Below are 15,171 nucleotides of genomic sequence, written 5' to 3'. Positions count from 1 at the left end.
CTGAATAATAACACTCTTGCCTTCTGTAAAGCTGCTAAGTAGCTTCTTTCATAATTTGATGAGCTTTATCTGCTTTATAGGTGAACTGAGTTTGATTAATAACTAATAAACTTTGCAACATTCACACTCTTATTGAACTAAATAAAATCAACATTGAACTAAATTGAGCTGAATTATGATATTGTCTTTTAAGAGCTGCTTTACACCTTGAACTACTTTGCAGCATTAATACTGTTACAGGGCTCCATACTGCACCTAGAAAGGTCACATTTGCGCCCACACATTAATTTGCGAGTGATATTTTTGCCACTGGTAACAATATAAATGTACATGTTATCGTTCATAAAATGCATTTAATGTATTTTTATCTGCGTATTCTGTGATGAGTAGCCTATCAGTGTAGATGTAATAAAATAAGATGATGCACATCAAAGTTTTTGTAAAAACATAAATACAAAAAACACTTAAATATCACAGGGAAAGCAAGGATCAGCTTTCAGAAAAACACATCAAAACAACAAAATATCAGACTTTTTCAAACTGTCCTCATCTCTGTCGAACACCTGACGGCACACCTGCTAATAAAAAAGCAGGCTCCAGTTATCCCAGCATGAGAGATAGAAAACGACAGGGACACAGAGGATCATCTGTCCGTGTCAATGAATGAACACCCAAGTAAAAGTTCAGAAAGGCAATGTATGGATTTGTGCACATAACGTGGACATACTACAGGTAAACATGTCAGCTGTTTTGGACACTAAGATTGTTGTTAACAATTCTCCTTTTTTAATCGATACTGATTCTTATTCGCATGATCTTTCAGTCTATGCTGTTTTCGGCTGATGCAAGAACCACGTTATTTTTAGAGCACCTGCCATCCAATAATCACAATAAGCTTTGTGACTTTTAATGTTACTTTTAATATGTTTGTTACTTTTAATAAACAAAGTCTCAGCTTTCAAATTATGTAAAATTTATAATGAAATTCAAACAAAACATGTGGCTTTGTGGCTCTTTACAAATCTCTGTAGACGCATCAGTCCAAGCGGCACATGAACCGATCATCATTTTTCTCTTTAAAGACGTAAATAAAAATAGCTTGTAAACAATAGGTCACATAACGTTACATTTACCTCAGAATAGCCATAAAATGTCCATAAACTAGTAAAAGCTAGTTTAGAAGTCAGCTAGAAGAAAAAAAAATATTACTATAGAGATAAGCATTCTAAATATCATAATATTTTTACTTAACCTGTTGTCTACATGATTACTCAACATATGAAAACACTTATGCATTGAGAAGGAGGCCAAACTACACTCAAATGGCCAAGTGAGGCTGACATAATTATGGTCTGTGACAATGGCTCAGATTCTGTGAAAAGATCAATTTGTAACTGTATATAATTCTCAGGTTGGAAAAAAAATTCAGTTGCCACTTTAAGTGAATTAGTTCCAGCTGACACTATAAAAGGAGGGCAGATGTAAACACTACAGGATGACAGAAATTACGTGTTTTTATTTAAAATAAAACAACTTTTTATGCTTACATAAGATAAAAACAAATTGGTGCCTTTTTTTCTTATAGGCCGCAACGGCTCCTTGATTGTTTGTTTTTTTGTTTTAGTTTTTTTGTCTGGATCACTGTTATTTTCGTTTATTAACCCTTAAAGACCTAGAACATTTTTGGGGCGCCTGACTCGCCTGTACTTTTCTTTGTTTTTCTAACCCATTCTAGCAGCAAGCATCAAGTGCCATATATCATTTTAAACAGGAGAACCTAAAGTTTCCAGCTAGCTCATTTAAAGTCCCAGTTTTACATTTCTTTTGTCAGAGAATTTATGAAATTAACAGGATTTTAAGAAAAACGGCAGCAAAAAATGTGGTGTTTTCAGTGTGAACTCAAACAGAACTCCCTGAAGTTTTGTTTTTTTTCTTGTAGAAAGTTAGACTTGGTTGTTTTAGACTTCCAGATGAAATTTTGTCTACATGTAACAATCCCTCACCAAGTTATAGCCATTTATTATAATATTATTCTAGGCGTTTTTGAGTAAAAACAGGTGTATTACATTTACTGACAATGTAGATGTGTCCAAATAAGTTCAGGAAGTAAAGTAAATAGAAAAGTTGTTATATTACAACAGAACACTGAAGCAAACATTTTTCTTCAGAACATTATATTATAATTTGAACATGAACAACAAATGCAAACAATATAACAAGTAGTGACAACTGTGCAATATAAATACTAACAATACAATATACAGAGTGTAAATGAACAAATGGTTCAAATAATCTTCACAAACTAAATACAAAAAGAAATAAACAGTGCAAATGAAGAAATGGTTCATTGAGGGTAATATACTGAGTGCTAATGAACAAATAGTGCAAATAATCTTCACAAACTAAATATAAATAAACAGTGCAAATGATTCAAACAATCTTCTGAATCGGAAGGTTTCACCAGGTCTAACGACTCGTTTAAAAAAAATCAATTCTAACACATCCTCCGATTTGTACTGCTGTTTTTTTTACATACTCATGCTCTTTCGTGTTTTATGCTCTTTCATGTTTTGCGCTCTTTCGTGTTTTGCGCTATGGTCAAAAGCTTTGCATCCGTTAGTTTTCATGCGTAGTTTTCAATGCATTGCGTTTGTTAAAAATGTATAAAGAAACGTGATTGGTTGTTAAAATCACCAATCACTATGTTTGTTGGTTGAGTTGATGACCGTTTGGACGAATCTGGGCATGGGGGTGGGACTAAGCATCAACAATCGTTCCTGTTTGGCTCAGAGAAAGAAACCACATGTGTTTCCTTGACGAATCACTGCTGCAGATTTTGATGACGCAATCACCGGCACTACGGAGCCACTGAATGACCAATAGAGACACCCGTGATAGCACAGGAAAGCTGAGAATCTCATCTTTACGGTGCATTGTAAAGCATACAGATTGGATTAGCGACTCAAAAGTTATTAAACATTTTAGAATGATAGTTATTTTTTTATGCATATTTTATGCATATTTTATGACACAAGAGTCCTCACATTCCAGATTCAAATCTCACAAACCACAGCTATAAATCACCCAGGCTCCAGAGAGTCTGTAACCAAATACTTGTATTGGTTAACTGAAGAACTGGTCAACTTCGATAGTGTGCAAGACGGATCGATACCAGCAGATGTTGTTTTCCCCCACAACATTCCTGACCCCTTCCCCGTTGGGACCTCTGAACAACAAACAGAGTCCCTTTCTCTCTAAACCAGAAAACTGAGATTTTTCCTACAGTATACATAAAACTCATTCAAGAACAATTTTCAATGGACTTACAATCAAACATCATGCAACTACATAACTCTATTTTGTGTCTGCAACTTATATGTGTGTTTAATATGCTTAGATACCATATAACTCATGTAATGTTATAACTGTTAGATGTTTGAATTAAAGTGTGTTGTGTTTCATATCAGTATGATCGTATGCTCTTGATTCAAAAGATGGCTTGATTGAAATCTGTGTAAAATGTTTCATATTCTTATAATACTGATCATGTACTCTGTTCTCTCTGTTAGTAAGGAAACCCCCCAGATAAGATAATTTACGATCAGAACAGAAAAGAACGCCACCTCCTAAATTTAGCCAGTGTCTAATTGGCCAGAACTCATCCTGGAGGTTGGACAAACTTTGAGTTTAAAATCTTAGACCCGAAACAAAGTTCTCTCTCTTCTCTCTAACTCTGCTCTCTAACTTTAGCTCTCTGGGTTCACCCCCAAGAAACGCTCTGCTACCACTCTCAAGAGAGATGGGCAGAAAAAGATGAAGATGATCTCAATCAGACTAGCAACCATGTAAACGCAGAGACAAAGAACCCAAATTAAGATTAGAAGAACAGGTTCAACAGCTTTATTCAAGCCATCTTACTACTCTCGTCTAAGTTGTCTTTTCTTTTCTAAGTTTTCCTTTATTTTCCGTTGTGAGTCTCGGATGAAACTCCAGGATGAGTTTCTAAGTTAAGTTTAATTTAACATTTAATGGACAGGTATGTCTGTGACCATTGAGACGGCTTTATAGCCCCTCCTGTTGCCCAATATCTTGGTTTGTGTGTCTGTTGTTGTCTCTAGCTGTCTAGTGTGTGAGCGTTGTTTTGTATGTGGTTTTTATGTTCTGCAGAGCAGGAACCTGCTGAAAATCAGTTTTATACTGAGCCAGGCCCGATTGTCCTTAATCTTTTCCTGTTTTAAAAATATAAATAAATAAATAAATAAATAAATAAAGTTTTGCGACAAGATTTTGAGCCACGTTTCTTCTGCAAAGCCAGCTTCAAACAATGACTTTCATTCCGCCAGCACACCACGTGACTGGCCGCCACAGACCCAGGCACAAGGACACCAGCCAACGAACGGAAAACCCCTTTCACGCAACAAAAGGGAATCCCCAAAAGCAAAGACCAGCAAGTATACCTCCAGACTAAAAGCTGAACTGGTGTATTGATATACATTTAATAACCTGTCTAAGAAACGATAGAAGGGTTAAATTAATGATTGATGGTTCGTTCCAGGTCATGTCTTATAAGTGCATAAACTTGGGATTTCATCATCTCACTCTTAAACTCACTCTTAAAACTTAATCTTTCCTTACTCTTTTTCCTTCTGCAACTCGTATGAATGTGTGTGTGTTTGTGTTAGATATTAATTTTTATGTGTTAGTATATAATCAATAAAGTATTGTTTGTATTTGAACAAAGAGATTACTTGTGTTAATCTGCTTACACATTTTATTGTCTTGATCTTCGATCTAAGTTACAGATGCTTTTACCCGTGATTATTTCTTAATTTATTGTTAGCTGGGGATTCATTCTTTCTTGGCCAGGAAGATATTATATTTCCTAGAGTTAATACTTGTTTATGCTTTCTGTTCATTGGATGAACTGATAAAATGATCATACTATTGATTCTGCTACAGTAAATTCTGAAAATAATTAAAAATAATTAAAATATTAATTATTGATCATAATCCGTTATGAATAATAATTAATTATATTTATACGTGGGCGTATAAACGCTGCAATAATAATAGTTATTTTACCATGAAACACAAACAGTGTTCTACATCACAAACATAGTTCTGCTGTTTTCCATACAGGTTCACTGGCAGTCGAGATCAGATGCAATTTTGCTTGGTTCAATATACAAATATAATTATATTATATATCAGTATATCAGGATTTGAAACCAACCCCTAAGCATTAACAAAATTATACCACTAGACTATCATGACTAGAAGGAAGAAGTGCCAGAAGAGTTTTTACTCTCACTTTTATGGTCCCATGACTTATAAGCTAGCTGCTTGTTTAGACAACAGAGTTTGAAAAATAACTTATAACTGAAATATTTATCTTCTATTCTTTGTTCAGAAAGTTTATGGTTGATTTTATTATAAGCTTATCCTTGTCAAGTGCTTGCAATGTCTTGCTGTTGTCAGAAATCAATAGATGATTTTTCTGTAAGGAGCAGGGTGGATTTATAAGTATAATGAACCTTTATCTGCTCTCGAGAAATTAATCTGCTCACTCGCCCACACTGCACCTCTGCCCCTGTGTGTGTGAATGTGTGGGGTTGGTCTTTGCTTTTAGGGTTGGAAAGCTTAGTCTCAAAGGTTATGCCTGAGTTGATTGTCCAATAGTCAAACTGGCTATAAATGCACTGTCTATGTGAGCCTCAACGCTATGGACCATGTAATGATAGAAATTGGTAGAGACTTTTCAGATGGCTGTGGCTAACTGCTTCAGGATATTTACACATGATATTGATGTGGAAATGTTGATGAATGTGAAAATACAACGCTGGATGCGTCCTTACAAGGCAAGACAAAGAATAATCTGTTATAAACGGGGTGTTTGTGAAGCACAACATTAAGAGTTTAGTTGTTTATGGTTGCCAAGCAATGTCACAACTTGCCATATTAATAATTAAGTGAAATGTGTATGTCTCAAAAATCTGTGGTGTGTGTACTAATTGTCAATGGTTTATAACACAGTTCATCCAATCAGAGTTGAAACTACCTGTTTTATAATGTTAGTATAGCTGATTTTAAGTTTTTGTTTGTTTGTTTTCGCACTGAAGCCAGGTTTACCATTTCTTATCATTAATGAATAATCTAATCTTTTGGTTTGGGTTTGTAGTTTCAAAGAAAATAATTAAGAGCCTTTCATTTGTAAATTATTACTGTACATACAATTACTATGCATCTAAAACTGGCATTGTGCTATTTTTCTATTTGAAAAAAATCAAAACTTTGGTTATACTGCCCACCCTTGAAATGCCTATAACTAAGAACTTTTTCCAATCATCAACTCACACTTTAAATCGACAGCCCTACAAACATAAGGGACCCCCTTTGTCACATTATTCACATTAGTGTGGGCCACATTGAGAATGTTGTATAGGCTCACCCCTTCATTTATGTGTATGTATGATCTGCATTGTGTAGCATTTTATTGATTTTTATTGAAAAAAAAATATTAAAAAAATTATAAAAATGCTCTGAATTATAGTCTCACTCATTGATTTCCTATGGCTGTCCACTTTTTTCCACGAAGGACCAAATAAGGAGTTTTTATTTTCAACCACTTAACATAAAAAAAAATATATATATATAAAAAAAAAAAAAAAAAAAATATATATATTATATATATATATATATATATATATATATATATAATTTGGTCCTTCGTGGAAAAAAGTGGGCACATATATAAATATTAGGGGTGTAACGATACACATATTCGTATTGAACCGTTCGGTACGAGGCTTTCGGTTCGGTTTTCGGTACGCATTTTCAAACCGAACTTTGAAACGTTGGACCATTTTTCCTGCCGACCAAAATTTCATTATTTCAAATGTAGGCGCGTTGCGCGTGTCAAGCGCGCTCATAATGTAAGAGACGCCGGCGCGACCACAACATTGCCCAACATCAAATGGCAAACGTAATGCAAGCGGAACGAAACTGCTCGGTATTGTGTGGTTGAAGGACCGTTTATCAGTTTGGACCAGTGCAGCGCGAGCCGATCGTGATCATGCGACACTACTACACAGCGCTAATAAGAGATCCAGTAAACAAAGCATTTGAATTCGCCACAGAAGTAATAACATCGCTGCGAGATCTAGTGAGAAACATTCACATTTCTCCGTTATTAACGGAACAAACAGCGCTGACGTGGAAACCTGGAAGAAACATTGTGCCATGAATGAACTATCCAGTGTCCACAGATCAGCAACATTCACCATGGATTTACTGTAGTAACACTATCTGCAACCATGGAAGTTTGGCAGGAATAGTAGGCTATAATGCTTTCAAGTAACATTACGTCGGTTTTATTTCAACATTATGAATACAATTGCTGCCCTCAAATGTCAATCTGAACTAAAATAAACCTTTGTTTATAACTACTCCAATATTACATTTCATTTTTTTCCAAGGAGCTGGTTTGTTTTATATGCTCATAAGAAGAGCCAATTATAGCTCTAGAATTGCTCAAAGTAAAAAAAATATCATACTTTATGATGTTAGTTTAAAAATAAACCGTGACACAAGTGTATCGTATCGAACCGAACCGTAAATTTTGTGAACCGTTACACCCCTAATAAATATATATATCCTTTTTTTATTTTTTTTTTACATTTGGATCAACATGTTGTCCTCGCTCACATGAGGTGTTTGGGGTAAAGACTGAACTCCAAGAATATTTTACTTTCTCCACTACAGAGAACCACTTTTCTAGGAGTGATATGGGACTCAACTACGATGCAGGCATGTCTGCCTCCTGCTCGTATAGAGTCGATTCTCTCAGCTGTAGGCCAGATCAGGCTATGCCAAGCTGTCACAGTAAACCAGTTTCAACGACTCATGGCAGCTGCCTCCAACATGATTCATATTGCCTTCTGTACACAGGACCATCATGAGAACATCATGTCTCTCCTGGACTGCTCTCCGTGGGAGATTCCCATTAGGAGGGATCTTCGATCTCAAGTAGGGGGCAACATTTATCACCCCCAAACAGAGATATGAAAAATGTGGGTTTGGCCCCTGAGGGGAACCAACCCTTGAACTATGGTCTCTCAACCGAGGTTGTTGAGACCATTTTAAACTCCAGAGCTCTTCACTTTATGGTACAGAGAGCGCTGGTTGGACCGCTTAACTGCCCAATTGGTTCAGTGGTAAAGTTATTTCATGACTGCCTATCTGCTAGGTTATCCCACTCCACTTTGAAAGTATATGTGGTGGCTATTGCTGCTTACCATGCACCTTTAGGTAGTGATTCATTGCGGAGACAGCCTCTAGTGTCCTGTTTCCTATGGGGTGCTATGAAGCTGAGGCCTGCAAGCTATTCGAGAGTTCCGGCCTAGGATGTGGCCATTGTTTTACAGGATTTGTTAATGGCAACCTTTGAGCCTATTGAGTCAGCTTCAGGGAAATTTAAGATCTCTTAAGATGGTGTTCTTATTTCACTAAAAAGTGTAGGAGATCTGCAGGCTCTGTCTGTTGCCTCCTCCTGCCTAGAGTTTGCTCCAGGCATGGTAAAAGCTTTTATTCATTCAAGACTGTGTTGTGTGCCTAAGGCCCCTTCCAGATGGCATACCAAGAGAAGGTCAACTTGCGTTTCCAAGTTATGGTTCTTAATTGTTTCGTCTACCGCTCTTCTAAGTGGTGTAAATCTGACCAATTGTTGGCTGTTTTGGTTCACCCAGATGGGGTTCCTCGGCATCTAAGCATAGCATAAGCAAGTGGATTGTAGAGGCTATCTCTGTGGCTTACGAGGTGTGTGGTCTTCCTTCGCCTCTAGTCATTAGAGCTCACTCTATGAGGATTATGGCTGTCTTTAAGGCATTGTTATCAGGGGATTCCTTTCAGAAGGTTTGTGATGCACACATCACAGGTTTGTGATGCCTCTCCACACAGCTTCATCAGATTGTATAGCCAGGATATAGAGTCCACGTCAGGATCCAAAGTGCTTGAGACCTTAGTTTGTACTCTCTATAATTCATAGTCAGGCATTTGTATGTATGGCATAGTGGTATGAACATTCCCATCAACATTCTGATGCAGCGTTCAGTTCCCTCAAAAGGGAAAGTCTCAGTTATGACTGTTACCCTGGTTCCCTGAGAGAGGAACAAGACGCTGTCATGCAGTCATCCGTCAAAGGACAACATCTCACCAATGATATTGGAGTGAGTTCACCCACTCCTCAGTTGGAGTCACGCAGAAGTGTTCCCCATAGTGTCAACATTCGGACACAATGTCTCGTTCCCTTCTCAAGGAACCAGGGTTACAGTCGTAACCAAGACGTTTTACAATAGGTTTGATAGAAAACCAAGAAGCCCATTAGAAGTAGTTTGTACTTTAACTGAACGCTAAAATGCACTGATACTACAACAAACTAAAGATACCCATGATCAGATTAAAACATGCGTCTGGTAAAATGCAGACAATTTGACAGAGATTAATCTGTTCAACCCCAAGAAACAGAGAAAATGAATGGCAGCAAAAGCTGCAGAAAATGACAAGGACAAAGCAACAAGATAGCCTAACACAAAACTCTTTCAGAAGAAAAAAAATTAAAGAAAAGATTTAGAGAAATGTCAGACCTCCTAGCTGTATTCTATTTACAGCCTTAGGAGAAAGCCGCAATGCTGCATATTTCAACATTAATTTCCTTGATTTCCCTTTCCTTTTATTTGTGCAGAAATAAAATCACATAAAGAAAATTAATGTGTGAATAACAAAGAAACCCAGCAAGCAATTTTGCATTTAAAAGATGTCTAATAGCCGTCCAAACACAGCCCCAGACGTCTAGGCTGAAACAAGGCAAAATTTGGGCTGTCAGTGAAAATTTAAAAGACGTCTAAACCCTAGCCCAATAATAGACTAGTCATCAATTAGATAAAGAAATTAAATGAGAGAAGAAATAAAACCAAACACATTGTAGTCACTGTTTACTTTGCTTACATGATGGAATATCATACGCCTCACAAGTTATTTGAGCAAAAACAACATGTAACCAAATTCAAGGTTATTTTGGCTAGAAGTGGGTTACTCACAGCTCATAGACTATATTGGGTCTATAGTTAACCTAGATGGTGAAATGACAGCTATTGCTTGCTGGGAAGTGAATCTGATTAAGCTATAATGAAGGTAAAACGAACTACCTCCACCACCACCCCCATTATAATGACATAATATAATATTATACATAATAGTTAATTGTTTTGAAATGTATTTAATCATTTATTTTAATCAAACCTCACTATTCTTAGATGTTAAACCCTAACTGTTCCTTTATCTTCATGAGGACCATGTGTAAAACATCCAGCTTAATGGCATAAAAATACGGTATATAATCACATAAAACATATGTATACATTGTTTTATAACATATTGCGAAAACACATTTTTGTCCAATATATGGTTTATTCTAGATTTCAGAAGCCATGAGAGTAATTTTAAAGACCCCATGAAATCAAAAGGGGTTTTATTTCATTTCTGTTAGTTTTGAGATCATCTACAGCATATGTGATATAAACTAATGGATATCACATATACTGTAGATGATCTCAAAACGAACATAAATGAAATAAAACCCCTTTTTGATTTCATGGGGTCTTTAAAAGCACTCTTCATTGCACAACTTTTTGTTTCAATCAGAAATGTCAACAGAAACAAAAAACTGTGTTTGTAAAACAATTGCAGGGGTTGTTTAAAGCTTAAGCTTGTAAGGTTGTGAGTTACAGGGGATGATGCAATGAGATCAAATAAAGACACAATAAACTCAAGCAACAGACAGAAAAGGGCTTGAGAAAGAAAAGGTCTGAGCACAGAGCCATGATAGTAGAATAAATGAGTCATGGACAGATGATAGGAAGACAGGAAAAAGACAAGTACTTACTTCTCTGTTTATCCGAATCTAAGAGATCCCAGACACAGAGAAATGGGTGAAAGAAGAGAGAAAGAGAAACAGGCTAATTAAGATGATTAGAAAAAGAGGAAATAATAAAGACTCCATACTAACCACCTGCAGTGAGGAAATCACTTCAAACTAACTGCAAATTACAGTTCAGATGAGTTGCCATGCATTGTCCCAAAAAAAAATAAAAAAATCCTCATATGTTCAGCATGTCTCTTGTTCAGCTCTTTATTTTTATTTATTTATCTGTTTTAGGCACACAGTTAATAAACAGGTGTAAAAAGGTGTACTTTGTAATTTACTGTATCATATTTCTATTTCATGCAGACTAAGAGTGGGAAAGTTTAGGGGGCTAACAATTTGAAATATTACATTTTAATTCAGGGACCCACAGTCCAATTTTAAACCTATTCTCAATGCTTCTAAATTTTTAGAAGCCCATGTGTGCAAATATTTGATGAGTTAAAGGGATAGTTCATCCAAAAATGAACATTCTGTCATCATTTACTCACCCTCAAGTTGTTCCAAACCTGTATGCATTTCTTTGTTCTGCTGAACACAAAATTAAGATATTTTGAAGAATTTGGGTAAGCAAACAATATGGAAGTCAATGGGGCTCATCAACTGACATTTTTCAAAATATCTTCTTTTGTGTTCAGCAGAACAACAAAATTCGTATAAGGTTTGAAACAACTTGAGGCTGAGTAAATGATGACAGCATTTTTATTGTTTGGGTGAACTATCCCTTTAAGGTGACTTTCATCAATATCTTCCACAAATAAGATGTCTGCTATGTCATGAAATAAAGTCACATCAGACCCACATTCAATTTTGTTATTGTCATTTAACATACACTGTTTTCTGACTTTTGAACAAACTGACTTTTGAACAAGTGACAGTGTGCAGTATCTTTCATTAGTGATTTCTGTGCACTGAAAAAAAGGTAACCTAAAAATGTGCAACATGTGGTTTCATCTCAAATAAATAGATTTAATTTCAATCAAAAAAGCGGAACTATACGGTTATCCGGACCACACGTGTGTCTTTTAGTCCCGTATAGTCCATATAGTCATCCCTGATTGGTCTTAACCCCAGTGACGGGTAGGTTTCGGGGCGGGTTAGGGGTAGGCCATCGTGTGGTCTGGATAACCGTATAGTACCAAAAAAGCTATTTAGCATTACTGAATCAATCCCAATATATTATAGTTTACACAATGAAAACTAGATTTAAGTGTCAGATCAGGTAGAAAAAAGCTATTTATGGTAATATTTGCAGGTTACTGCTTTTTACAGTGTAAATAAATCCATTATTAACATATAATGTTCATTACACTGAAATTTGGTCTATTATTTTCTACAAGACAAAATACAAATTGAAATTAAAACTTAAAGCTCCAATATGTAACAATTTTGTAATAAAATTTCCGAAAATAACTTGCATAGTGTGATATATTTCCTCCAGTTGTGTACTTACAATATCTCAAAAGTCTCCAAAGATTTTTTATTTCAGAGAAATTCCGATTTTAAATAACTGGTCGTCCCGGAAAAGAAATGTCGCCTCTCAGGCTGCGTTCCAGTCCAAAGTTGTCATGCCCTTCACTTGCTAACTTCCCTCCGTCTCGTTCACTCGGATGTACGTCATTGCGAGTGCCCACTACTGGCGGAAACTGCAATGGGCTGAATTGGAACATCCTAAGCCCTTGATCACTTGGAATCAGCTATGTAGTTGATTTATTATTTACATTTTTTTTCCTTTAAGAATTAGTTTAATGCAGCATCCAAATGTTTATATGTGTGTTTGGGTTGTTTTAAATAAAAAATATATAATATCATAGAGTTGTCTATTGTGGTGGTGATAAAACGAGATCTGTGGTGACGTCACAATCGTACTGCATTGTGGGACATATAGGTGCCTGAAGTGTACATATGAAGTAGACTCGCTCCCTCGGTCAAAATCGAGGGAACGAGGGTCTGTCCATCTAAACTTCCCTCGTCCCCTTCACGAAGTGGAACGCACTTCAAAATGGCGGCAGGGATTCCCCCGAGGGGAAGTGCTTAGGGAAGTTCGCAAGTGCATGTCTAAAAGTGGACTGGAACGCAGCATCAGTGACGCAATGTCCACTTTTTTCACATGGTCAAATGCGGAAGTGGTGGTTATGGGTCCGAAATTAACACCCGCCAAGCGCCAAATGCGGGTAGATTTTCTGTTTGGCGAGTAAATCTCAAAAGGCTATCCACCACACTGGCGGGTGAATGTTCTTACCAAAAATGAAATTTTAAGCGCGCACGCGCTCTTCTGCCTCTAAGAACGAGCACACAGAGAGAGAGAGAGCCCCGGTCGCGCGCGCGCACTCACTCACTATTCAGAGCGGCCAAGCTTCCCCGTACTTTTTGACAAGCGTCCTTGACAGGGCGGCCAGAGCTTCTTTGCAGCTCAAGTCGTCGGCGGTGTGTACGTACAGTTAACGCTCTATCTGTTGACGGCGCTGAGGGAAAAGCTCCCGCCACTGGAAGAAGCTGTCGCCGCCCATTTGTGTCCTGCGCACCCATCAAAGCCGTGCAGAACGTCTTCAGCACTCGCGGATTGTGCATACTCCGCCGCTGGCCAGGCTGCTTCTGCTTTACACACCATGGTCGTTATTTTCTCGAGAAAAGGAGTTTTCTCATAGCGTTCGCAACGCAATACTCGTTCCCTTATCTCTCAGGGAACCGAGGTTAAAGTTACCGAGTAGCTCTGCCTTCCCTTCCACATGATCGAGTCAGGTAACAAAACTGACCAAAAAAATTTTTTATTTCACCCCAATGATAATATTTCATATATTTCTCACATTTTGATCAATATATATATATATATATATATATATTTTTTTTTTTTATTTTTTATTTTTTTTTTTATTATACGATTCAAATTTTGACAATTTGAAACAACAAAACGAAAGCGTCCATATTCGGATACACGCAGACTGTGTGACAAACGGAGGGATAAAACCCGGATAAATATCCGCCAGGCGTTTTCGAGATGGAGAGAGCTGCGCGACAATCTTGGACTTGACAGAGACTCTGCTCTCGCGAGTGTATTAATAGACAGGTAAGCTAATTTTTTTTTTTTTTATTGTTCAAGTAACGTAATAGTTACAGTAAAGATGATTTTAATAGATATGAATTAGGCTACACCACATGCCTGTAATAATATAGCATAACATTTCACGTTCCTTGCAGTTCATTAATTATGATGACATAAAATAATACGATCAGACATACAGGTAATACAAAAACGAATAAATTACCTCATCCGTGATCATGATTCATTAATTCCGTTTAGATACATCACTAGATGGTGAAAACGCATTAAAAACGACATCTCCCATCGTCACCTCCTTCATAGCGTCATCAAGCTTCGCCTTTGTTATTGTTGGAAACTGCGCCCTCTTGTGGTGAAAAAATATTACATATTGGAGCTTTAACTAAAGTTAAACTTTTGTGAAGGTTCTTGTTTGTTCATCTAAGTGTGCTTTTTTATTATATAAATGCCACTGCCAATGTACTATGTGTTCTGTTTTTGCACTATATATATATATGACAGTAGAGAAAATCAATTCAAAAGAGAAGTTTACACTGCTCTTAACTTGCATCAAAGCGTTAATATTGATTTGCATTTAAGAATCAAAAAGTCAATCCATATTTTTAGTAATCATATGTGGATTGACTTTTTGATTCTTGAGTGCAAATCACTATTGAGGAGTAGAAGAAAATCAAGATATCTGGTTCTTATAAAAGTGGAGTGACAAATTTTTGTATTCTAGTATACAAACCTCTATAATCAGGCACTCTTTTTCATCACTCAAGTACAACCCAACCAGAAAGAGCAATTCAAGTCTGTTCATTTTGCAAGTGCTGGTCATAACAAAAGTGGCTTCAGCCTTAAATAGAAATAAATGCAATTCAAAACCATAATACAAACTCAGAGCCTTAAAGAAATTGACAAAACACCTAAACGTTAGTCCTGATGTCTTTAGACTCTTTCAAACTGCAGAGGTTTTGATTGCTCAATTCCAATGGATAACCTTCCAACTAAAAGAAGACACAAAATGGATTTCCTGAGAGTCTAGCACAGATAGTTATAAAATTGATGCTTCTTATGTGGTACAGAGACATATGTTTGAAAGTCTTTATCTATCAAATGGTTAAAATTTAGAGCAAAGTGTTCAGAATCT

The 15,171-nt window shown here is 36.6% G+C and overlaps 1 protein-coding gene across 8 annotated transcripts in view; it reads right to left on the bottom strand.

Annotated features, from left to right (window-relative positions):
• The window catches only part of ptprua (protein tyrosine phosphatase receptor type Ua), a 309,103-nt gene that overhangs the window by 34,951 nt on the left and 258,981 nt on the right, over nucleotides 1-15,171 (bottom strand). For 5 of the 8 annotated variants that reach the window (XM_082186689.1, XM_082186692.1, XM_082186690.1 and 2 more), the window contains exon 20: nucleotides 10,940-10,957. The exons of the other annotated variants lie outside the window; for them this stretch is intronic. In XM_082186689.1, coding sequence (XP_082042815.1) covers nucleotides 10,940-10,957 — 18 coding nt within the window. The remainder of the gene's footprint in view (nucleotides 1-10,939; nucleotides 10,958-15,171) is intronic. 8 annotated transcript variants of the gene reach the window in all.

The sequence above is a fragment of the Leuciscus leuciscus genome (genome assembly GCF_965113295.1).
Source record: "Leuciscus leuciscus genome assembly, chromosome: 12".
Classification (NCBI taxonomy): Eukaryota; Metazoa; Chordata; class Actinopteri; order Cypriniformes; family Leuciscidae; genus Leuciscus; species Leuciscus leuciscus.
The sequence above is the reverse complement of the archived record's forward strand: the minus strand, read 5'-3'. Positions and strand labels throughout refer to the sequence as shown.